At 37.4% G+C, this 26,440-nt stretch overlaps 3 protein-coding genes across 3 annotated transcripts; all 3 read left to right on the plus strand.

Moving 5' to 3' along the window:
* Positions 1-656: 656 nt before the first annotated feature.
* LOC137098554 (ribose-phosphate pyrophosphokinase 1-like) lies at positions 657-1,719 on the plus strand. The gene has a single exon (XM_067474892.1). It carries the CDS (start codon positions 736-738, stop codon positions 1,717-1,719), a length of 984 nt encoding a protein of 327 aa, XP_067330993.1. The 5' UTR covers positions 657-735.
* Positions 1,720-4,942: 3,223 nt separating this feature from the next.
* LOC137098493 (ribose-phosphate pyrophosphokinase 1-like) lies at positions 4,943-5,899 on the plus strand. The gene has a single exon (XM_067474764.1). It carries the CDS (start codon positions 4,943-4,945, stop codon positions 5,897-5,899), a length of 957 nt encoding a protein of 318 aa, XP_067330865.1.
* A 5,102-nt stretch (positions 5,900-11,001) lies between these two features.
* Positions 11,002-25,643, plus strand: LOC137098813 (cysteine-rich secretory protein LCCL domain-containing 1-like). The gene is made up of 15 exons (XM_067475435.1): positions 11,002-11,266; positions 11,736-12,027; positions 16,982-17,100; positions 18,105-18,237; positions 18,447-18,562; positions 20,024-20,124; positions 20,277-20,438; positions 20,554-20,614; positions 20,790-20,856; positions 21,069-21,199; positions 22,218-22,261; positions 22,370-22,442; positions 23,171-23,240; positions 23,459-23,592; positions 23,883-25,643. Exons 2-15 carry the CDS (start codon positions 11,764-11,766, stop codon positions 23,932-23,934), a joined length of 1,527 nt encoding a protein of 508 aa, XP_067331536.1. The 5' UTR covers positions 11,002-11,266; positions 11,736-11,763; the 3' UTR covers positions 23,935-25,643.
* Positions 25,644-26,440: the final 797 nt, after the last annotated feature.

Genomic DNA, 26,440 nt, shown 5'->3' on the forward strand with positions numbered 1-26,440 from the left:
GTAGTACATAGAAAGTACAAATCTTAACGCAGTGGCTTTTATAATTACCTTTTATTTTTTCTGTCTACATTTATCAATTAGTAAAGAAATATTACTTAAATCATATTGGTTTGCGTCTTACTATGAAACTATGGAGCCTTGGTCCTTTAAACCAACCACCAAAATTATATTTACCACAGATAAAATAGCGTAGTCAGAAAGAACGAGGTGCACTATTAAACTATTGGCTTTAATATTTTCAAAAGATTGTAGTACAATAAGTAATCATTAGAATAAAGACAATGCTATCTTTTTCTTTCAATTAATTAATTTGTGTACTTGTTCTGAAAAAGCAAAGAACATATGATCTTAGCGATCAGGTCAGGTCATTATTAAGTAATACAATTATTATGCATCATGATTCAAGTTAGTCAATATGTCATTTTATTCCACAAATAATAATAATAAACAGAAATTAACCATACATTAGTTTCTAAATATATACTTCTCAATGCATAATGTTCCAACAACAGTTGGATAAACCTGCATAAACAGCCCAAAATGACATATGCGGGGGAGGGCATCAAAGGAACTGTGTGATATCATTTTTTCATCAAAGGAACTATGTGATGCCATTTTGGTTGGAAGTTCAGTTTACCTTTGAAGTTTAGTATCTTTGAAGAGTACATCATAGTTGGAAGTTGGTCTGTCTTTGGTCATTGTTTTGGATTCTTTGGTCCATCTGTCTTGCTTCAAATGAACGATGCCCTGGACTGCAACAAAATGGCTAACATCAAAATATTCAGCGGAAGCTCACATCCGGACTTGTCTCAGAAAATAGCAGATTGTCTAGGTCTGGAGCTGGGAAAGGTTGTTACGGAGAAATTTAGCAACCAAGAAACACGTGTTGAGATAGGGGAGAGTGTACGTGGAGAAGATGTCTACATTGTGCAGAGTGGCTGTGGAAAAATCAATGACAATTTGATGGAGCTGCTGTTTATGATCAACGCCTGTAAGATTGCCTCTGCCTCTAGGGTCACGGCTGTTATCCCTTGCTTTCCATATGCCCGGCAGGACAAGAAGGACAAGAGTCGTGCACCTATCTCTGCCAATTTGGTGGCCAACATGTTGTCTGTGTCAGGCGTTGACCATATCATCAGTATAGATTTGCACTCCTCACAGATACAGGGATTTTTAGATATCCCTGTGGATAACCTATATGCAGAGCCAGCTGTGCTGAAATGGATCAAAGAGAACATCCCTGAGTGGAAAAACTGTATCATTGTTTCACCTGATGCAGGAGGAGCCAAGAGGGTCACCTCAATAGCAGACAGGTTGAATGTGGACTTTGCTCTTATCCACAAGGAGAGGAAAAAGGCTAATGAGGTGGACCACATGGTTCTTGTTGGAGATGTGACTGATCGGGTGTCCATTCTAGTGGATGACATGGCTGACACTTGTGGCACAATCTGCCATGCCGCTGAAAAACTTATTTCTGCTGGTGCCACCAAGGTATATGCCATCCTAACACATGGCATCTTCTCTGGTTCAGCTATCTCACGCATTAACAATGCCTGCTTTGAAGCTGTGGTGGTCACCAACACAATCCCTCAAGATGAGAAAATGAAGGACTGTTCTAAAATACAGGTTATTGACATTTCCATGATCCTTGCAGAGACCATTCGTAGAACTCACAATGGCGAGTCTGTGTCATATTTGTTCAGCCATGTCCCCTTGTAACAAACGGTGTGTACTTACACACCATTTGTGTGCTTTTTCACCAAAAAAGAGAAGAGCAAATTTACTAACCTGAACACAACCATTAGACAGATGTCCTGCTAACTAACATAGATAAAAAAAATTGTCATGTCTAATCAGCCTTAAAACTAGACGATCACATTATAGATTCATAAGAAAGTAGTTCACACTGGCAAAGTTGATCCAGAGGTTGTATCACACGCTGGGGAGGGTGACATCATATGCACTAACGTCTCAGCTTCCACTCTTATCAACTTGTTTTCTTCTGTTTCTTTTTTTCTTCAGTCAACTTACATAAACAAATTATACCTTAAAACGTAGGTATTTCTTTCAGGAAGTGTAACTCTCATGGTGACAGGACTTTAGGTTCTTTCTGCAAGTGGCCAGAAGCAGAAAGCAATGTGAAACTCCCATTGGAGCCTATTGTATCTGAAGGGCCAGAAATTCTCAAATAACAAACGGGCTGTTTTCAAATTGCCATCATGGGTTCAATTTATTGAGTGTATCCAAATTAAGTATATTACCGTGTTCGGTGAAGCCTTCTGCCACTCACAAATTTTAAATGTTTTCGATAGGACTAATACCTTTTCACATTTTGCACATTTAGTGAAGCAAAGTCTGAGCAGTTCACAGCCTGTCTTCAGCAATCTTAGTGAGGCAGCAGGCTGGCAGCAGTTGTTATAGCAACAAACACAGCTGAATTAGGTCATGTGATCAGCCTCAGAGCTGCGAGACCCCTTAATGATACACAGTGGATGCACACAGCAATGTAGATTTGTGCCATTTCTGACTGACTGATTAACTGTGTTATTATAGGGACTCCTACTCCATCCATGCAGGCTGTTTATCAAGACGGCCATTTACTCTCCTGGCAGAACAGGTCAACATTTGTTACTTCAGGTCTACAGTCACTGAGAGGAAAGGAAGTTAATGCAACACTCTGCTGTACATAGTGGTTGTAAAATAAAAGGTAAATGTAGCATGTCTTGACATTGCCGACCTACAGGAAACAGACTTCAAAATAAAATCCTTTTTCATACTTATTTCACATCTTTAGCATTTAAATGGTCTATCTACAGTGAAAACATACACAAAACCACACATACACACCCAGACCGGAAACACACTTTTAAAATAAAAGCATTTTGACACTTTTTCTATTTGTTTAGCATTTCCATGGTGAAATGTGTTTGTGGTTTTAGTCTACCTGAATCAATAGGTCCAGATTCTAACTTAAGCTTAAGCACAGATTTCTGATGTAATGCATATTTACATTTCAAATAAATAGCTTAACATTGTTTTTAACTGACACCATTTAAACTGTGAAATAAGTTTGAAATGACATCTAGCTACAGTAAAAAGCACAGGTTCCACCAGAAACACTTCACTGGCCTGCAGGAAGCATACTTTTTAAATAAAAGCATTTTGTTACTTGTTTTAATTTTTTGCATTTAAATGGTAAAAACAGTTTGTGGTGAACTCTAGCTTTATAATATTAACTTCCCTTTAAATATCTTATTTTTTAATGTGGACTTCTTGGTCAAGTTACTTCTTCCTTTGTTTCAACTTTTAGTGTCAATTTTTTACTTTGTTGTTTCTACTTTTGTTAGTTCAACTTTTACTGTAACTGTTTTTTGTTTTCCTTCTCCTCTTTTTTGTCATCTTGTGTCTTCTTTTGTCCATATTTAGCTCCCATCTTTTGCGTCTGCTCAATATTTACCCGTTTGCCTCCTCTGCAGTTTTGAACATGGAAACTTGTCAACTCTCAGCAGCTTCTGAGTGATCAACGTCTCTCCTGAGGCTTAACAGCTCTCCCACTTAATTTATTAGGAAATTGCCTTTTCTAGTTATTATTATTCTTCTGATTTATGTCCTCCGTACATTTTTGGGACTTAACTACTTTGGCCTACATTAATTTAAAGACACTGTTCAAACCTTAAAATGTTCAACTTATTAAGGACGTGCTCTTCCGTTCAGCTTTTTAATCTTTTATAATTTTGAAAAATATTGAGATTATTTTAAGCAATTTTTTCTCATTCCAATGAATGGACACTTCTCAGCTTCTATTCAGCTTTGTCCTTTCAGCTTTAACTAGTCGGGCATACTTCAGCCTAAAAAGACCGTTCAAACTTTCAGCAATTAGCTTTGTATTCAACTTTTTAATATCTTTTATGTTTTTTGAATAATCGCAGTTTTAATTTTGGGTATTTTTTGGTAAATATTTAACTTATCCAGTAGTGTAGAATGTTGGCCCAGCTAGAGTGGGTGACATCGAACGCATTCTCAGCTTCAACCTTTATCAACTTGTTTTATTCTTTAACTTTCATCTTAGACATTTACACTTACATTTAATCGTTTAGCACACACTTTTATCCAAAGCAACTTACAAGTGAGGTACAAGGCAAGCAAAAATCTTAGGTCAAGGAGAAAACATCAAAGCAAAGTCCTATGAGAAGTGTTTGTTTCGTGAGATGCAAGTGCAAGAAGGAGCAGAAAGTATTTTTTTAAATAAAGTGTGTAGGAAAGTGAAGAAAAGTTCTGTTTTCAGCAGTTTTTTTGAATATTGGGAATGTGACTATGCAGAGTTTGGTAGCTTGTTCCACCATCATGGGATCACTGAGCTGAAGAGTTTTGCTTGATGTCTTCTGTTCGGTGCTGGAACCACCAGACATCACTCATTGGCAGAGCGCAGAGGACTGTAAGGATTATAGACCTGAATGTGGGAATTGAGGCAAGCAGGAGCTGTTGAGTTGGCAACAACTCTTTACTCAAATTATTCATTAAAACATAGGTATTTTTGTGTTCTTTCAGAAATAGTAACTCTTATAGTTAGAAGACTTTCTCTCTATAGTTAGAAGAGTTCTCTCAGTGTTTGTCCAAAAGTGGAGAGAGTGCCATCTGAACCTCACTAGAGTTTTTTTTCATACTGTTGTAATTTTATGTATCTCAATGCATAATGTCCCCGCGAGTTGCACAATGATAATTAAATAAAAGTTTTGGAAAAAAATCCTGGGGACAGACATCAAAGGAATAATGTGACGTCATTTTCACTAAAGGAACCATGTGACATCATTTGGCTTTGAAGTTCAGTTTGCCTTTGAAGTTTGGTAGTACATCATTAAGTTTGTCAGTCTTTGGTCATTGTTTTGGATTCTTTGGTCCATCAGTCTTGCTTCAACTGAACGATGCCCTGGTCCGCAACAAAATGGCTAATATCAAAATATTTAGCGGTAGCTCACATCCGGACTTGTCTCAGAAAATAGCAGATTGTCTGGATCTGGAGCTGGGAAAGGTAGTTACGGAGAAATTTAGCAACCAAGAAACACGCGTTGAGATAGGGGAAAGTGTACGTGGAGAAGATGTCTACATTGTGCAGAGTGGTTGTGGAGAAATCAATGACAATTTGATGGAGCTGCTGATCATGATCCACGCCTGTAAAATTGCCTCGGCCTCTAGGGTTACGGCAGTTATCCCCTGCTTTCCATATGCCCGGCAGGACAAGAAGGACAAGAGTCGTGCACCCATCTCTGCCAAGTTGGTCGCCAACATGTTGTCTGTGTCAGGAGTTGACCAGATTATTACTATGGACCTGCACTCCTCACAGATACAGGGATTCTTTGATATCCCTGTGGATAACCTATATGCAGAGCCAGCTGTGCTGAAATGGATCAAAGAGAACATCCCTGAGTGGAAAAACTGTATCATTGTTTCACCTGATGCAGGAGGAGCCAAGAGGGTCACCTCAATAGCAGACAGGTTGAATGTGGACTTTGCTCTTATCCACAAGGAGAGGAAAAAGGCTAATGAGGTGGACCACATGGTTCTTGTTGGAGATGTGACTGATCGGGTGTCCATTCTAGTGGATGACATTGGTGACACTTGTGGCACAATCTGCCATGCCGCTGAAAAACTTATTTCTGCTGGTGCCACCAAGGTATATGCCATCCTAACACATGGCATCTTCTCTGGTTCAGCTATCTCACGCATTAACAATGCCTGCTTTGAAGCTGTGGTGGTCACCAACACAATCCCTCAAGATGAGAAAATGAAGGACTGTCCTAAAATACAGGTTATTGACATTTCCACAATCCTTGCAGAAACCATTCGTAGAACTCACAATGGCGAGTCTGTGTCATATTTGTTCAGCCATGTCCCCTTGTAACAAACGGTGTGTACTTACCATCAACTGTGTGCTTTTCACCAAATAAAAAAAGAGCAAACTCCCCAACCCAAACAAAACCATTAGCACAGATGCCCTGCTACCTAACCATAGAGAAAAAAGATTGTCATGTCTAATCAGCCTTAAAACTAGAAGAACATAACATACAAAGGGCCTACCTAAACAGGTGGATTAGGGTTTCCCCCTGCAAGAAGGGCTATGAGTGGGTTTAGACAGGGTCCTCCAGTTCCCTCCCACATATTATGTAATAATAATAATAGTACAAAAAAAAATTAATTACTAGAAAAAACAGTTCCAAAAAAAAATGCATTGTAAAGATTTTGGCGCTGAAAGGATTTTCCAAGAAAATCGGAAAAAGCTAAAAAGTATTTGCTTAAAGAGCTGAAATGTTTGTTTTTGGTGAAAGCTGAACTAAAGCTAAACTATTTAAAAATAGCTGAAAGTTTTGCCTTTGCGAAAATAGCTGAAACGTTAACTATAAAACTGAAACAAAATTGAAAAAAGTAGAAAATAAGCACAATTGAAGGTTAACTGTTTTACCATGAGTAGACGTAACATGAAATAGCATAAAAACCCTGGAAACTAGAAATGTAATAACTGAGTGCAAAGTTTAAGTCAATAAAGCATTCATAGTAGATAATAACTGGAAAAAGCATTTCCAAAAAGAAAATGCACTGTGAATGTTTCAGTGCTGAAAGGATTTTCCAATCAATACTGAAAAAAACAGTTTTTGCTGAAATAGCTGAAAAAACCCTATAAAAATATAAATGCCATGAAGGTGTGCAGAGCGTGGAAAGTGCATAAATGAGGATATATGACATGTAAGAGTAAAAGACACTGGATTTCTAAAAAGCTGTTACAAGGCCATAATTATCACCAAATCAATAAAAAGGTCAGAACATTTTACAAAAACGCCTGAAGAGGACACAAGACGTAAAACAAGATATAAAAAACTTAGCATTCAGATTATGCTGGTATTCCATCTGTTTTTGTCTTGGGCTTTTTCCTGCTTGTGCTTGTTTGATAGTTTCCATAGAGATGAAAGAGACGGACAACAGACATTTATATACAGGCACGTGTCAGAAAAGAGTCAAAACTTTGCCTAAGAAACAGTGCAATAAATAAAAAATTACAAGAAATACCGAAAAATAATGTTCACCCTGAGTGGGAGAAGACTTCAACTAACACAGTGATATACTTTATGTGAAGAAATTCCCAAAAATGAGGTCAGGGCCGCAGGTTTTAAACAGCCTTCATCTGGGTTTGCTCAGCAAAAGGGGAGTTGAGTGGCCAAATTTCCAAAAACTGCCTAAAACGAAAACTCCCTCTATGAAAGGGTACGAGTGGGTTTAGTCTGGGTGCTCTGGTTTCCTCCCACAGTTTATGTCATACATTTGAATATAACAATAATAATCATCTAAAAATGAATGAAAATAAAATAAAATATATAAAAATGCATTTTAAGTAATTTAGAGCTGAAGTTGGGGTCTTTAAATGTTTGTCTCTCTTGTTGATAGTACCATGGAAAAAGGAACTGTCCCCAGCTTTTGCCTGATAAAAACAGGCGAGTTGAGTCGAAATGAGCCTGTACCAAATGATCGAAAAGAGGTACTATCAGCATGACTCTGTGACTGGGAAGGTTATTCAGACATTGGACAGTCTACCAGATGGTGCAGATTGAAATAATTAAAAACTTAAATGAATTGGCATTTTGCATCAGTTCATGTCCCCATCAGGGTCAACTAGATATTCTACCAATACTTGCTGTACTTTACGTTTAGTCACAATTAGTTCATTTTAGCATGATAACACACTAAACTAAGATGCTAACTTGGTAAGAATTATACCTAAATGTAATTTAAAAACACAATAATCTTCTGGTCTTATGCCGACAGAACATCATTTGGGACTTGGGTTCATAACCCTTTTACACAATATTTTGTGTAGTAAAATTATTTGGAGGTCAAGCCAGGGCATAAGACTCTTAACAGGACAACCATCTCATGATAACATGATCCGTGTCTTCACATAGATGAATATCATTAATGTAATAAATTATTAATGACATAATTAAAAGTAAATTGATTATTTCAAAAGTTATTTCAAAAGTGTGTATCAAACTGGTAGCCCTTCGCATTAATCGGTACCCAAGAAGTTGCTTTCAGTTTCAAAAAGGCTGGTGACCCCTGACTTATGGTCTAATAATTAATTACTAATAATAAAGTACAAGTTCCAAAAGATCTATTTTACTATATTTAAAATTGATTGTTTATAGATTTTATTTTGTATTAAGAATCTGAATCTGAATGAAAGTGATTAAACCTGTGTGCGGAGTGGAGTAACAAGTGCAACTATTCGTTCTGAATTGTAGAAGAGTAAAGATAGGCTAACAAAAAAACAACAGAAAAGTAAAGTCTGATTTTCAGACAGTAACTTTCTCCTCAGCTGTTCTCAGTCAGTGCCACTCACTGTAAATCTTTGTCACTTTTGCTTCAAATTATTTTCAGTTTTAAGAAGCAAAGCTCTCTCAACTAAATCACCATGTGATGTGTTTGCTCAGTGGTCCATTTCTTCCTCTGTATAAATCCAAACAGTTTGAATGTTTGCTCTTTTTCTGGATCTTTGGTGGAGTACAGCAGCCACGTGAGGAGTTGATGCCTGTGCCATGGCAGGACAACAAGTGGAGGGGTGTCCATGAGTTCTCCATGACTCACTATATGTAACAAAAAAACTTTCTAAGTAATTTATCATAAACAAAGAGATATTAAGGCTCACTGTGCACTGATGGCTTCAGGCTGGAGTTGTTCTTTCTATAATTATATCCCTTAACCAAGAGAGGGCAGCAGATACTTGTAGAACAATCAAATGTTTCTTCCCCATGATCAGATGACATAGCCCTGAAGCATAGCCTACTGTGTAACTGTGAAAGACTAATCACTCTGCAGAATAATCATTCACAATCATTAAAACTTGTTGAACCTGTCGATTGTCTGTGGTATAACTAAAATATTATTACAATTCTTAGCAATTTTACAGGTGACAAATGTAATGGATAAAACTGATGGATCAGCTGGCAGATTATGTTCAACCCCTGCATGCGTCCTGCCATCAGGGTGAACCAGGCTGATACTGTCATATGGACATGACACCTACTAGAAGAATCTGCATTGGTTTTGTTAACTGCTCGTTTTCAACTTTTGAAGACAATATCTTGTTTATATGTAATTATAAGTTGTTAAATGAAACAGTTCAAAAGTTAGACTGTGTCTTTACAGACAGCATGTTCATTTGTGCTACATGTGTGTAAAGTGCTTTTTATGCTCCAAATGTATTTTTTCAAACCTCTGCATATGAAACGCTTTACAGAGAGTTGCAAAAAAAAGTATTGCTAGAGAAAATGTAAAAAACAAACAAAACAAAATATCTAGCTTCTCTTTCATCATTGATGTTACTGAACATTGCCTACAGTGTTTTTTGAGTTTTTCACGATCAAATAGATAAAAACAGACAGATATCTTAGTAGTAAAATTATTGTTGTTTTGTTGGTGTTTTGAATGGCAGCTTCAATCCATCCATTATCTGTACCCGCTTATCCTGTTCACGGTCGCGGAGGGCTGGAGCTTGGACCCTGGAAAGTTTCACAATCTATCTAAGGGCCAACACAGAGAGACATACACAGTCAAACAACCATTCTTACCCACGGGCAATTTAGGGTCACCAATTAACCTAACATGCATGTGTTTGGACTGTGGGAGGAAATCGGAGTGCCCGAATGAAATCCACGCAAGCACGCAAACTACACGCAGAAAAGCTGCAGCCAGCAGGCGATTCAACCTGGGACCTTCTAGCTGTGAGACAGTAGTGCTAACCACTCCACTTTAGTGCTTCCCTTACCGAGCTTCCGCAGCTTCCAGTGTGTGTGTGTGTGTGTGTATATATGTATATATATATATATATATATATATATATATATATATATATATATATATATATATATATATATATATACATACACACACACACACACACACACACATATATATATATATATATATACACACACATATATATATATGTATATATATATATATATATACATATATTTATATATATATATATATATATATATATATATATATATATATATATATATATATATATATATATATATGTATATATATATATATATATATACATATATATATATATATATATATATATATATATATATATATACATATATATATAACTTTTCTCAAAATTTAGCTTCAAAGAAAACTTTGAAAGAAAGAATTATCCTCTGTTCTGTCCGAGCAAATCACCTTGGACTTGAGAGGTACTTTGCTGTGAGAGAGTATGCAAACACATATACACAAACACATTAATACATCCAACCCACAACCTTTCACAAATGTTCTAGTGTATGCAAAGGCAGATGAATCAGTGCTTTGTGGTTAGGTCACAGGGGAATACCGGCCACCCAGCTGGCTCTTACTCCTGCTGCTGCTAGACTGTCATTAGCACAAGCTCAACACTCAAGAAAAGGAATACACCACTCATATCTGCACAGATCAGTTGTTAAATTAATTTCTGCATCTTTGCACAAATACCTGATGATTGTGTTCTTGTAGAACTTGTAATACTATTAAAAAAATACTTTAATAAGATACAATATAATAAACTGGCATATGTCCAAAATCATAATATTATGTACTAATTGTGGTTTTTCATTAAGGCAGCATTAAATGACCTTATAGTCTACATTTATAGTCTGAGTCTGCAGCCTATTTTCAGCTAGTTTTGACTATGTCTTCCTCCTAAACAAAAACCATTGAAACAGCAACATATGCAGTATTTGTCACAGGATTGGGCTGGTAAATTAACATCCATAGGTTTACTTTCACATCACTTCTAGTAACATCCAATGCCTCCTCAAACAGATCAACACTCTGGAGTTCCAACAGATCCCTGCCAGCCTGTGTGTGTGTGAGTTAGGGGTGCGGTAAAGGGGAGCAAGAAGGTTTGTGGAGGCGTGGTCCTCTGCATTGTGCATTGCTAAGCGCAAATTTGGCATATAAGTGCAAAATGAGCAGCAGCCCCGTGTAGCCAGGAGTAGACAGAGCAACCTGAGCAATTCCAAAGGTACCTATAGACATTTGTGAGCTCTCTGTCTTTCGGCTTAGGTGTGCAGTCAGAATAAGATCCTACTACCTGAAATCTTTTTGTGTGATGGATGGAATTAAAGGTTCTCTGGGTTGGAAAACTGTCACTCTGCAATAATCCCAAATTGTCTTGGCATCTGGAATATTACACCTGGAAGATATTTGGATTTTTTGGGTGAATTTAAAGGTAAACTTGCAGTACCGAAGTGTAAATCGCATGCATGTATGTATGTGGCATTTACAAGGAAGTTGATGGTATATTTTCTTTTCTTTATTAAATTATAGTATTGCCACGCTATCACCAAACCTTTTTTGTGATATATTGTAACTATAGAACATGTTCTATGGCTTTAGTGTAAAAGCATATGTTTTATATGAAAAACTCAAACCCTGCAAAGCTCCTGAAAGTGCATGTGAGCACAGCAAAGACTCATGCATGCGCACTAATGCTTGTGCTCTGCAACAGTGTGTAAAAACTCAGTTTACACTATAGCAGTACTGTGTGTAGTGAGGCAGTCAAAAAGTCGGATCAGACTTACTCTTTGAAGAGCGGTCATGTGTAACTACGTCCCTAAAAAAAGAGTCAGATGATAGATTTAAGGTCATTTCATCCTCTTCGTAAGTTTGCTAAGACATGCACCCTCTCTGTTTTTCAGACAAGAATAATCCTTCATTCAGTACGTTATGAAGAGATCTATTCCTTTCCTGGGCTGGGTTAGTGTGGCAAGCTTATTCCTGTACTTGACCCCGAGTGTCATGACCATGGTCCTCACCAATTCCACACAACTCGAGTCCATCCTGGACAAGTACAGGGACAGGAATGAGGAGTGGTGGGCCAGGTCGAGAGGGAAGAGGGCAATCAGCGAGGGAGACATGCACCTCATCCTGGACCTGCACAACAAGCTGCGTGGTCAGGTCCACCCTCCTGCCTCCAACATGGAGTACATGGTAAGTGTTGAAGATGCAGCTGAACAGCATTAACTGGAGGTACATTTACTGGAAAACTAACTATTGTTAAAAAAACACTTCACCCTACAAATTTACGATTAAAAAAAAAAAACAATACCAGCATTCGTTGAAGAGTTAGAAATATAATCAGAATTAAATTGTTTGGAGAACTGAACTGATGCTAATTTTCTACAGTTTAAACCTTTTAAAGATTTCAAAAATTGCCTATGCAGTGTGCATAAGACACTTAGGCAAAAATGTGTTGAACAGGTTATTAGCACAGCCATATACTGTATCTAGCTTTCTATGACCCTGCACATATTTTTGGTGCCCATTGAGCATGCAAACTAACACCCTCTTCCATTTGTGTCTTTTGACTTCCTGCATACATGAATGGGCACCAAATTAAAATAATCCTACATCTCTTCCTGACTTTCCAAATAATATTAGACTGAATGGATCAAAATCTGATAATACAAAGTCAGTTCATGGGAAAAATACTTTATGGACAGGTGTGAATCACACGGTTGGGTTGTAGTCCCAAGGTTTGGTAACTATGCCAAAATTGCTTCACTGCCTAGTGCCAATCATAGGGGCTTGGTTACTTCCAGGGTCAAAAGAACATAATCAAGGGAATGTGGTGCATACTTAGAAACAGTTTACAGATCATTTTCTAGTTAAAAACGAGTTCGCTAGAGATTGGAGGGTGGAGTTTTTCACCAAGTCATAGAACCAATGTTGAAAATTAAACCAATGACAAATTTAGGATATTTTCTGTCATAAATCTGCCAATGCTATGAACTGAAAATGTGTCATCAGGAAAAGCAATATTAACTTAATGGCTTTTTTCTTTTTCTATTTTTCCCTGTATGAGTATTTTTTACTTAAGCAAATATAAAAAACATAAATCAAGGTGAATATAAAGGATTGTGAGAGTTCAGGAGACCTGAAAAGGAAAGACACTGAGAACAAGATCTACAAACTATAGCCACTGTTAGGTCAGGCTCATGCTTGCCCGCCCTCGCTGACCCTGCCCCAGATCCAGCTTTCCCCCCCACAGTGTTGTCCTGCCCTCTACCTCAACCAACCTGCCCTCAGTCTCTTCCCCCCCCTTCCTGTGCTTCCTTACTGCAACACTTCATTACTCCTCCCGCTGACTCGTTTTCTCCCTGCCTTGCTGTTTTTGCCTTCTTGATCTTCAGCCTCACAAACTTTCCCTCAGGATTTTCTTCACCTTCTGCCACTTTCACTCTCTTCCTTCACCTCTTCTCTCCCCATCTATCGCAGCTCACCCCAACCCTGGCCAAACCCAATGTTGTGTTTTCTTTGATTCTCCACACATCTCATTTGTAGTGCCATGGCAGTGAATCTATTTCAAACATTTACAGGGCACTGTAAATGTATGTTATGTAAACTAATCCAGTGTTTCTTTAGCATGGGATACTATTACTGATGATAATGATGTGGTAAGGCAAGAGACTGATGAGGGCTAAGAATCTGGTTTTCAGATTGCAGGATCTGGATTGCACGCCACTGCAGCTCGGACTCCTTCAGCTCATTTAAACATCTTTCAGCAAATGCTTACACAGCACTATTGCGTCTGTTAATCTAAAGCATGTCACTTCTTGCCTAAATGATCTTCCTGAGAAAAGACCCCTTTAAGGAACTTTCTGTGCCATACGTTACAAACACTTGTGTGAAGCATTTTACATACGTTGAATTACAAAAACAAACAATGGCTGCTTCCCTCTCACAACAGTTTTTTCTTTGCAAAGAATTACATGGAGCACTCGTCCTGAATCTGCTCCTATGAGAATGTTGTTCTGTAGCACAGGTGGTCCTGGCTGATGGCTGGAATCCGGTCTTTATTTGGGAAACTTAATGCGCTATGGAATGCAAAATGGAGATTGGTAGTTGTTAACATGACCTTTCTCCAAAAGCTGGCAGGCAGTCCATCTTCCCTTCTGCTGGGTAATTGAGGATGAAGAATAACAAGAAAACTAAGAGAATAAGCAGCTCAAAAAGGCTTGCCTTTGTGATGAAATTGAATGTGATTAAAGCAAATGTGGCAAATGTGTTTTTACCTTTTCTCTATAAGCCTCACTCAAAAACGAGCTAAAAAAACTCTACCAACACAGAAAAGGTTAGATATAATCTGCTGGACAACACTTACAGACTTTTCTCTTAAAATGTAAATTTGATTTGATGTGTAAAATAGAAAGGCTTGTTGAGCTGTTAGTGTTGTGAGGAGTTTCTTCTAATTTCAACGTCTGAAAAGTGCGGAAGCCAAGTACATTTTTCTGAAGTCCTTCAGAAATTTACTATAAATGTATTTAGGATGAATCAGATTTTTTTATTCAAACATTATTTTGAAAGTCTTGCATAATTTGTCCAACCATACCAAATGCTTTCTGAACTGCAAGTCCCCAGCTTTGGATGGTATTACACCATTTAATGGCCTTTTTCTAGAGTTTACATTTATCATAAGCATAAATGTAGGCCCATAGCTACCTGCTCTACATGCTAGCAAGTTCAGTAGGTCATTATCATCTCTACGCACTGATGACATTGATGAAGTCATAAGTGCGTAGGGGGTTGGTTTGGGTCCTGCCACTCAGTCAATCATATTAATTTAAAATCAACACAGACCCATCTGCTGCAATACTTGCTTTAACTTATTTAAACACATTAAAGAGCTTGCTTTGCAATGTTTTACAAATAAAACTGCAGAAGGGTAAGTTTGCTCTTCTTTATCTACTTATGTGTGTGCACAGGCTTTGGCACCAAAATACACAGGCATGCAAAGTAAATTTCAAGGTCAGGAAACTTGTGATGATGCACATACAATATTTGATCAACTTTGACATTTCAGAGTAAATTTGGTAGTGCATTTGATATGATAACAAAACATTTCCTGTTGGTGCTCCTTCACATTAAAAGCATTCATTATTCAAACAACTTATTGTGAAGCAGCCATAGGAAACGTAAACTATTCTCACTAATATTTATGTTGCTCTTTATTGAAGAAAAATGCCTGTACAGGACATGATATTTTGGGAATATTTTGTGTATTGGTTTTTATGATCACAAGGAGAGACTTTAGTTTTATCCCACAGAAGCAGAACTCAGCTACGTGATTCGAAGATTGAATCATGTTAACTGGACTTCTTTCTTCTTGGTTAGAAATATTTCGCTACTTATCCAAAGAAATGGCAATGACCACCCTGGTAACCACTCTGGATATGCCACTGTCACCAAAATAGCTCCTTGTGCTACTTTATCACAGTGCCGTTTTGGGTCTGCATAACCAATAAAATTCATACCATTCTTATGTCCGGTGAATGTTTCCTCCATTTCCTATTGTTGTCAATGGAGATACACAAAAAAGATGAATTACTATGAGTTGTGAAGACAGGTGAAGACAGTTTCCATTTTCCTTTCTATTGGTAAAGAGATTGGCTCACCCCTTTGAGAATTATGCAATCTTTCAACTTCGCACAAACACAAATACAATCAAATCAAAGATTGACAAGAATTCTACCTAAAAACTACTATATCATGGAAATATACAGTATCACAGTGCAAACTTGCAGGGATTTAGTGCAGAAATTCAATCAGTGTTGGTATCAGTCAATGATGGACTTTGGCCAAACTAAAGATTGAAAATATCACTCCTGCATTCAGGCCTGAACAGTAAGCTGCACCACAGTGACTGGGTAACAAAGTGCTCAGTGTGTTAGCCTTCACAAACATATGGAATACATTATGTTGGTCAATCAGAGCATGTACAACTCCACACTTATCCCGTTAGTTTTGACGTATGATATCCGTAACGCAACTTAACAGTATGCCAACAGCAGAACACACTGGACCCATTCTTCTACCCCCCCAACAGAGTCAACAGTACATTAACTTTGCCACATTTGAATTGCTCAGCCCTACAATCATGGTCTGCTTTTTTGCTTTGTTCAGAAAACAAGGTATGTGAGTCATTTTCAGGTATTTTAAGTCACAGTTTGACAAGTTTTTACAGCAAAGATAGAATCAAACCCCCAAACAGAGACTGTCTGTTTTATTAGCTTTTTTTTCCCTGAGACCAGAAACAAGCCACGAAACAACCACACTGAATAGTGGCACACAGCAACCTGATGTGGTGGTGGTGTTATCTCTGTTTGCTTTCTGTGTGATTGCATTGCTGTTTGGTGCTGTGTGTGTGTGTGTGTGTGTGTGTGTGTGTGTGTGTGTTTGTGTGTGAGAGATAAAAGAGGCCTAGATTTTGGCTATGTTGTTTTCATTTGAAGGAGGCATCTATATTACACCCGCTGTAGTGCAAAGAAAAGATCAGGTTCATCTTTCACATTCACTTTGCCTCACGTATATATGATATGTGTAATATTACTTTGTGATGATTTTATAGGATGTCACAGATTTGTATGTTTATCACATTGTCCTGCCCTGTAAGAAATACATGCTAATTGAAACTGCCACCAAGTTAAATCAAGAATGAAATTCATGGTAGTTGAGAACAGATTGAGATATCTCACAAAATGTAATAAATAGCAATTAAAGCACAACTATGGTAAGTGGCCACTTTAGCCACTTGAACCAGGAGGGTGATCCAGAGTTTTATTTCAGGTTGGCAAATATTTGTTGCAAGTAAAATTATCATGGAAAAAAAAACAAATTGTAGTTTAACCTAAAGCTAAAGAGAATGTTAACAAGCTTAATGTTTTAGCTTCCAGCTAAAAAAACCCTACATTATCTGACCCTAAGTTCATGTTTGTAGAACCAAATAACTTATTAATAAGGAGCCTGTGTGATGTTTGTGTGTGTGTGTGTGTGTGTGTGTGTGTGTGTGTGTGTGTGTGTGTGTGTGTGTGTGTGTGTGTGTGTGTGTGTGTGTGTGTGTGTGTGTGTGTGTGTGTGTGTGTGTGTGTGTGTGTCGTTTTTTCAGGTATGGGATCATGAGTTAGAGAGGAGTGCGGAGAACTGGGCGCATGCCTGCCGATGGGAACACGGACCGAGCCACATGTTGACACAAATAGGTCAAAACCTTGGAGCACACTGGGGCAGGTGTGTAAGTACAAACACTGCAGAAGTGGAGGGAAGTGTTATGTATGATGTATTAGGTATTATTTGTGGTGGTCTTAAACTGAAATATTCTTTTGAACTTTGTTTAAAAGTTTTAAGAACAGTTTATAGTTGCACTAATCAACATTTTTGCAATTTAGTTTGGTTTACTGTGCCACAAATTTACTAGACGAAAATGAAAAAGATGAAAAAGATATACAAGAAAAGATGAAAATGCACTGTAACACTGGCAATTAGACTAGTGGACCAGTAGCCTGACTGCTCAAAACCAAGACATAGTACAGCAAATGTGCCCCATAGTTGTGCAAATTGTAAATGTTGAACCAGATTGATTTAATGAATAATTATTCATTTAAGAGCAAGGTAATTTTCTTAGGAGTTGGTGGAGGCTTACATTAAATCAAAATAAGGGTGAATTCTAAGTTGTTCTTCCACTGTATTGTACCAGCTCAGTTCTACTTACCTTTAGTACCAAGAAGCAGTTTCAGGAAGTATTGTATAAAGATGCCTCATGTTTAAGTGATGGGGGCCACATACACAGTTCTCCATCTGTGCATAAATGTTTTAAATATTTATCTGAAGACAATGTAAGGCTTCAACCTTCCAAATTACTCACACACCCTTAAAGTTTAAAATTCCATTTTTGTTAATATCCTTGCATTACAGCTCAACAAGGAAATTCTGTAGTGGGAATTTTGTAGTAAAAAGTCCAAAAGACTAAATAATGAAGCCTCATTATAGCTTTACTTATTAAATTGAACACATTTTTACACAGAAACAGGACTGTGGATTTTGGCCCCTGTCACTTCCATTTAAGAGAGCTTCAGGAAGGGAGCAATCAGGAGGGGTGATTACATAAAGTTAGGCCTCTTACAGTGGTATATGGGAACCTTATCATTTTGTTTTTAGACACACTTAAAAATGTGTGAACTTTACCTTTAAGTTTTACTGTTTATTTTATGCCCAATAACTTTTCTGACTTCTAGGGATCGTCCCCCTACCTACCACGTCCAAGCCTGGTATGATGAAGTGAGGCATTACAGTTACCCATACGCCCAGGAGTGTAACCCACAATGCCCATTCAGATGTTCGGGACCAGTTTGCACTCACTACACTCAGGTAAAAGACATTTCATATTTCATATAGTAAATGTCATACGCCATAAACAATGCCTTAGGAGTCTGATTCTTAAAAGTTGCCAAACTGAGTATTTCCCTGTACTACATGATTATGAAAGCCACATGTACCAAAACTGAGGCCTTCTTAAATTTTCCAGGTGATGGGGGAGTGAGAGACCACTGAACTCTACTTTGATTTTTTTTTTCCAGTTGGTATGGGCCACTAGTAACCGTATTGGCTGTGCCATCAACGTGTGTTACAACATGAACGTCTGGGGAATGATCTGGGCCAAAGCTGTCTATCTGGTCTGCAACTACTCTCCACCGTAAGTTTTTCTTAGTTTTGCCTTCTCATAATAACAGAGATCTTAACTAAAGTCATGAATATAGTGATTCCAGTAATTTTTTACTTGATGTACTTTCCAAGAGGCACAACAGATAACAGATTTTAGACCTCAAAGTCTGTTTACAGGTCTAAGGGGATACAATAGCATGTGTGAAAAATAGTTGTATGAGGGCTTTTGTGGTTCTGCAGAGTCAGTTTCATTTGGTGCTGAAGACTACAAGTTTAAAACAGACAAGAGTCCAGCAATAAACTTTTCAATTACCCTTTTTCACAGTGCTGATTCGAGGCAGGACTATTAGCAAAATTACTTTTCTTAGTTTTTGTTTTTTTTTGTCCTTTTGGCTTATTACACACAGCGGATCATTGTTCGCATGTTTATTTGGCACAGTTTTTACGCCGGATGCCCTTGCTGATGAAACCCTCCCCAATTTCTGCAATATCGGTATAAGAGTTTAATGTTGACCCCTATTTATGCCAGCATGGGGGGAATGGGAAAATTGCAACATTTGTACGGGTTCAATGTCTGTGTAGATGAGCAGGAGTGGTTTTTTGAGGTTGGAGGTGAAGGGTTGTGACCTTCTGATTATGCATGATCATGTGTGTGAGACCACCCACATGTGGTTGTTTTCATGGGTGACAAATTCACAACATGATGTAGATTCAAACAAAGTGACTGTACAACATGTTAATGATTATTTTTCTATTAGTATTCATGTCAACAGTCTGTTTTTGTGATAAGACCAGTGGCGATCCTAGAGTTTGTAGGGGTCCTAGGCAAAAATGTCTTATTAAAAAAAAATTCTATTTCATACTTTAGCATTCATAGCTTAACATTAAGCTTAGTCAGACACAGCTTTCATCAGTTTACTACAGAAAAAAACAAAACTTGAAAAAGCATAAGCCAACCACAGGAATAACTTAGTTACTTCCACTTTTTCCATGTTTATTGATGCTTTCTTCAGTAGCTGGAAAGCAGGCTCAAAATGGGTTCAGAGCAGGATGACAGCAGGATAGAGACACTTACAAAGAGAAAGTGAAAGGAAAAATACAATGTAACATTATATTATAGCCACCAATATTATGGGCCCTTTAATCCTACACTAACTAAAACAAACATATGTGCAGCATAGAGGATCTGGCTGCAGCAAAGTGCATATGCAGACCGGGAGATAAGAGTTGTAGGTGGAATTTACGTTTTATCACATATTCAGCATGGTATACTAATTAGCCATATGCATGAGGAGTGAATTTTAGTGTACACAACGGTGTATTTCTTTTAAACTTAAACAGTTAAGTGTTTCAGACTCTAAACTTAAAACATCAGGCAACTAATTTTCCGAGAGTTCATGATTTGAATTATTCTTTATAATGCACCTCCATTTGTGTCTTATAAGGCACTTAAATAAATGAGATTGACAAACCTTTTTTGTGCATTTTTCAGGGGCAACTGGTGGGGTCACGCTCCATACAAATATGGAACTCCCTGCTCTGCCTGTCCACCTAGCTATGCTGGGGGCTGCAGGGACAACCTGTGCTACAAAGGTAAGTTTGGGCAGAACTTGCAGTTTTCTGCCACGACACATGCTTAACATTTTTGTTAAAAAATATCAGATAATAGGCTGCTATGTTGTGCTTTGTTTTCATAAATCATTTCGCTACACAATGACAGAACCTCCAGATAACCTTATTTTTAGATGGGGGTGTGGAACAGCGACCTCCTCCTGAGATCGAAGAAACCAACTACATTGAACCTGAGCCAGTGAAGGACAGGGATCCCCAACCAAGGGCCCAGTCACCAGACCCCTCACAATCTGACAATCTTCAGAGAAACCAGGTTGTCAGCACAGAGCAGATGTGTAAGGAGGGCTCCCATAATATTACATTTCTGTAAATAGGACAGTTATGAATATGTATATTAATACCACTATTACAATGAGTTAGTAAAAAGTTACTGTATGTTTGATATTTTAGGCCAACAGGTCAACTGTGAGACTAAACTGAGAGATCGGTGCAAGGGCACAACCTGTAACAGGTAAAGGTTGATAAACACTGATAGTGACATTGCAAATCATAAAGTAATACATGGAAATTATTACAAAATACATGCACGTTCTATTTATTGTACCTTGCTTACAGCACACTCAAGTATACAATTAATTCTTATTACAAGCACAGCACAAGTCTCAAGATACTGTTCCTGTCCATAGGTATGAGTGCCCACCTGGCTGCCTTCACAGGCCTGGAAAAGTAGTTGGAACTGGATATTATGACATGGTAAATAGTTACAAGGGTTATGTCTTACCTGTATTGGTAATAATGAGACTCTAAATTAATACTGAATAGCAAATTGACTATAGCATGATTACTGACAGACTACACATACACCAACATGTATCAACTAACAATTGAATCTGAAAACAATGATTTCTTCAAACCTGTGTGTTATTTATATTACTAACTCTAATTCTGTCTGTCCTTTATTGCAGCAATCCAGTGTGTGTGGAGCTGGGTTACACTCTGGTGTTATTGACAATGATGGAGGATGGCTGGATGTGACCAGACTGGCCAGAAAACAACAATTCACCAAATCGTACAAGAACGGTATTCAGTCAATTGGGTATGAATCAACCTCTGTATTTAGTTACGTTTAAAAAGTGTTAAATAAATACAATGTGAGAGGGTGCTTAAAATGTTTGCTATGGCACCATATAAGCAGACATATATCGCCTTTATCCAAAGTGTTATACAATGTTTCTTCTTATTAACACACATATGGCCAGGAGGAAGTGGGAGTCAAACCGCTGATCCTGTGGTCTATGGATGACTGCCTTATCAACTGAGTTACGGTAGCTGGGCCAGTTAGCTCAGATGGTTATAATGTGGTACTAACGCCAAGTTCATGGGTTCTATCCCCATACTGGCCACTCGAAAGCAGGAGGCAAGCCACTCTTTACTGGAGAAGAGAAATTCACTGCACTGTTGCTAGTTGTTCATATGGTCTTTGTCCAATCTTAAATATTTCAAGCAAAAATATATGAGCTCACATGATGAAGTCTGGGTCTATTAAAGTCTAATCTTGAGAACAGAGGTTGGTAGAAGTCTGTCACGGCCCAAACAACAGAGATTTCAGAAGAAGTGGGAAGACGACTAGACCAGATCATGTAAGATCAAATGGAGAACATTCAACACAATTTTTATCCTCCCCAGGAGTGGTAAAACACATCACAAAGATCACATCAGGAGTCTCTAAAAAAGTCTCTAAACCAATGTTCTACCAATGAATTGTTAAAGCTGACCTTTTTTGTGCATTTTGTGCAAGGAAGCCAACCAATATCTCTGAATTAAAACTTTTCTATGTGGAGAAGTGAGCAAAAATTTAGCTCAAGGCATGGCTTCACATACTTTTTCCAAACAAAAATATTGAAGACTGAATTATTTTCAGGTAGAAATTAATAAATGAGTGTCTTATTTTATTTATTACTTTATATACTCTATATGCAGAAATAAAGAAAATTCTAAAGGGTTCACAAACTTTCAAGCACCACTGTGGATTATACTTCATTTATAGAGACTAATATATTAATATAATTAACAATACCTGGCTAATCTTCATGCACTTTTCTCTAAATTTACAGAAAAAACCGAAGTGCAAATTCCTTCAAAGTAGAATCAGTGCCTGGTAAGCAGCCACCCACTCTTTGTTCACTGTAAACGTAAAGCTGCAATATTAGATACTAGTAGAGAAAAACTGTAAGATTGCTTTGATGTGTTTTTTTGTTTCTCCCAGTCAAGGCAGTAACATGTGATACCACTGTGGCACTTTTCTGTCCATTCAAGAAACCTGTCCGACACTGTCCCAGGTAATTTTCTGCTTCTAATTTATTCATGCAGACCATTTGGAGCTTTCATATAATATGTGTCATTATGTGTATATTATATTTCTACACTTTTCAGGTTTCAGTTTTTTGTATGTGCATGATGTAATGAAGTTATATGTTGACAAAGGTTATATTCTCTGCCAATAGTATAACCAAGTGTAACTCCAGCCAATTTCTAAATTTATCATAGTTTCAACAATCCCCACACAGACACTCAAACCAACAATGCATAATTGCTACTCATGATGATGTTCCTAAGTCTGTGGCCCGGATTAAATTATGTGTCTGTGCAATAGATCTCAGGGTTATTGTCTAAAAACAATTCAAATGTCATCCTGCTTCTTCATTCCAAAGTACTTGGTTGGAAAACCGTTAACAAATGTTGATGTTTGTCCTGAAAAGACAGGATCTTGAGATCTCACACACTAACAGTTGACAAACTTAAGACCGTTGTAAAAATTATGGCTATTTGGAGCATTTTGAATTCTCAAGGACTTTAGAATGAAGTAATGCATTGCAGCGGAGTGGTGTGTTTGACTGATGACTTTTGAACAACAGCAGTTATATTTCAACCAGTGAGATTATTTTAGCCTTGTAAATTCATGCCTTTTAAAGCATGAAGCGAGACAGTCATATATCCCTTAGTTCTAATGTATGTAATGAAAATACCTTGAGACCTACAGTAAATTAAGATCTGTCTTTTTCTTTAGGTTGTATTGCCCCAGGAACTGTTTGCGTGACAGTCAAGCCAGAGTTATAGGGACAAAGTATTACTTAGATGTAAGTACAATGTCATTAATGTGTCCTTAGTCTTTAATAACAGATGTTACTTTGCACAGCAATTATTCAGATACCACATTTTATAACCTTTTATTACAGCTTCTATCAAGCAACAAAATTATGTTTGGGATTCAGCCAGTTGCAAATATTTGCAGTAGTCACCTACAATACCCTAGAAAAGTGGGCAGATGTTAACACATATTGGCCTGTTTGTGCAGAAATCGAGCATCTGCAGAGCGGCCATTCATGCTGGAGTGATCCAGAATGAGTCTGGAGGTTACCTTGATGTGATGCCAGTGGACAAAAGGAGGCAGTACAGTGGCATTTACCAAAATGGTATCACATCAGACAGGTATGATGAAATACAATGGATTGGCAGTTCATTAGGTACATCCAGCTTAAACTAATGCAATGTAAGCCTGATCAGATTTGGTTCATAGTGTTGAAGAAAAAAAAAGCTTGATCATTTTAGAAGATGTAGTTTATGTTGATGTTGAACTGTACTGCATTTCACAGAGAGGTGTTTGTGTACTGTATGAATTTGAGCATTTAGTCAGTGTTCAAATATGACTTCATCAAATGGATAAAAATAACCTGTACATATACCACATCTCTCCTCTCTCCCCCGCTCTTGTTGTCCAGCCTACTGAACACAGCTGGAGGGAAAGCGTTCAGAGTGTTTGCAGTCATCTGAAAAACCACTCTTTAAGGGCAGAGTACCATCAAATATTGCTACTTCACATCCAGGAAACCCACTCATTATTATCTTTAAACCCATCATTACATGTATTCCTACAGTAAATAATTCAGCCTCTAAAACTGTGGCTTGACTTGTCTCAAGGCTTCTGTATTAAGCTTATTCCTGAGTGAATCAGTGCCCCCAAAATAGTTTACAGTAGCAAAGGATGTTTGATGTTCAGTCAATGATGATCTTGGGTGGCTTTTGCCTAGCTCACAGTAATTATCAGATTGGGCTGCCATGCATATTTTGCTGACACATCATGACATCATGTTTTTTAAACACTTGGATCTACTGTACACCACCAGATTTTGCACCAATCCAGCTGCCCCCCATAAGTTCATACTGTGGAGGACTAAGCCAGACATTCAACTGAATTAATAATGTTCTTCTCTGTGGAAAAAACTTTATTTTGAAAAAATGTATTAGCCTTGAATTCATTTTACTTATAATCTTAGAAAAACATGATGCCCAACCATATTTTGTTGGGGAAAAACCAAAGTTTATACACTCAGGCATACTATGATTGTTATTATTTGTATCCTTGTAATTCCTGTAGGAACTACATTATGGTTAAGCTAAAAGAAAGCTCACAATTACTGTAAATAATCTGGTTATTTACAGTAATCATGGAGCTAACTGATTTGATCATGTTTAGGGAAAGATTGGGTTTGTATGTTAAACGAAAAGTTTCACATCCATCAGCAACTCAGTCATTTCCACCCTGATTTTATAGTGCACTGTGGCAGACAACTAAGCAAAGGAAAGACTTAATGCCTACATTGTACCCTGATGTCTTTGTGCCTGTAATCAAAGTGTGTTTATACAGTTGTAATCCAGCTTCATTGTTTATGGTTACAAAAAAAAAATGGTTATGCCTGTCATCAAAAGGGTGCAGTTGCCTCCCTACGTTGCTTATACAAAAAATTTTCTTTTGGTCAAATGAGTGTGTAGAAACAAATAATATAGGCATAAAAGGTTGGAAGATCTGTTGGACTGTTTACCAAGTTAGTTACTATCACTACATTCACAAACACAGTTAGCAAGTATAACAGTATATGAATGAGGTTATGGGCTGAAAATGCTATGAGCTGTTTCTGGCAGATTTATTAATTAAAATTGGACACTTGCTGATCAAGGAAAAGGATTTGGCATGAAGTCAATTGATGGGGAAACATTCTTGTACTTTGCATACAAAAGGAAAGATGAATCATTTCATACGTTTTTATTTTCGTATTTAATTCCCTTTAAGTCTTGTTTGGGCCTTCATGTATCACTTTTGTAATCATAGCAGTAATGCAGGCAGTTAAAATACAGATTGTATATTTTTGTACATAGTGTTGTAAATAATGCTTGATACTTTAACTTGCTTGCTACTGTTGCCTTTTCATTTACACATATAACATATTATGAGCCACACAAATCAAGTAAACATTGTCGATGGTGATGCAGCTTCTGCATGCAAATCATGTATTTATCACTCAAGCTCTTATTTTTATAAATGACAAATTTCACCATTATTTCATTGTATTTGTGTTTGTAAATAATCTGTATGTAATATATTAGTTTATTTTCTGATGCATTTCCAGCTTTTGTTTATAGATTTATACAAATAGAGCCTGGCTGGCCAGGAATGTGCATGACTGAATCACAATTAAAATCCTTGGAGAAAAAAAAAGCTGTTGTGTGATTTTTTTACATGTGTCTTTAACTGATTGTGTCATATTAAATCAAGAGAGTATATTCTCCTGCTCAGGATGAGCGCCTCAGAGAAAAACATCTGCAGAAGTTACAGGCTTGACTCAGCTCCTCAGTTTACATTGATGTATTTTACACTTGTTTTCACTTTTTGCAGGTGTATGGTTTTAGACACGGTTGCTTGCTCTTTATCTTCCAGATAATCTGAGAATTTTAGGGAATAACAATTTCAGCAAGGTCTCACATTCAGCTACAGATCAGTGAATTTCAGTGAAATGTCTTTCTAGAAAATTGTTGATGTTTCCAGCAACTGTGGGAATGTTTTTTTATATGGTCCAGGACGAAGATGTTATCTACCACTTGGCTTTGCATGTTTAGAGTAAAAGGCAGAAAAGCTGTACATTTTACGAGCTGAACTAACCACATGAACTATCCACATCCTGTGAATAATACATAGAGCAAGAAATTTGCTAATGTAAAGTATGGTAATGTTGGACCCATATGCCAAAATCCATGGCTTTGGGGTTCTGATTTGGATTCGCTATTTACAAGATTTTGCATTCTAGCAATAAAATAGCCCTAAAACTTACATGGTTACAAAGTCTATTAGGAAAAAAAAACATTTTCACCCTATATTGTCTGAATTTAAACTTCAAGGCATTTTTGCACTTAGGTACAGTGTGTTCCTGTAGTGTTTGTATCACTTTTATATAGAGAGTTCTCTAAGTTAACTGATATTAAAGTGCTCATGGGCCCACTGGCT

This window comes from Channa argus, chromosome 14, assembly GCF_033026475.1.
Source record: "Channa argus isolate prfri chromosome 14, Channa argus male v1.0, whole genome shotgun sequence".
Classification (NCBI taxonomy): Eukaryota; Metazoa; Chordata; class Actinopteri; order Anabantiformes; family Channidae; genus Channa; species Channa argus.

What these genes read in the sequence shown, in the direction of transcription:
- LOC137098813 (XM_067475435.1), top strand. Translation starts at nt 11,764, where the DNA reads ATGAAGAGATCTATTCCTTTCCTGGGCTGGGTTAGTGTGGCAAGCTTA. An exon ending in CTTGGAGCACACTGGGGCAG is followed by an intron (nt 17,101 to 18,104) that starts GTGTGTAAGTAC and finishes TCTGACTTCTAG; the next exon opens with GGATCGTCCCCCTACCTACC. An exon ending in AAGGGCACAACCTGTAACAG is followed by an intron (nt 20,615 to 20,789) that starts GTAAAGGTTGAT and finishes TCCTGTCCATAG; the next exon opens with GTATGAGTGCCCACCTGGCT.
- LOC137098493 (XM_067474764.1), top strand. Translation starts at nt 4,943, where the DNA reads ATGGCTAATATCAAAATATTTAGCGGTAGCTCACATCCGGACTTGTCT.
- LOC137098554 (XM_067474892.1), top strand. Translation starts at nt 736, where the DNA reads ATGAACGATGCCCTGGACTGCAACAAAATGGCTAACATCAAAATATTC.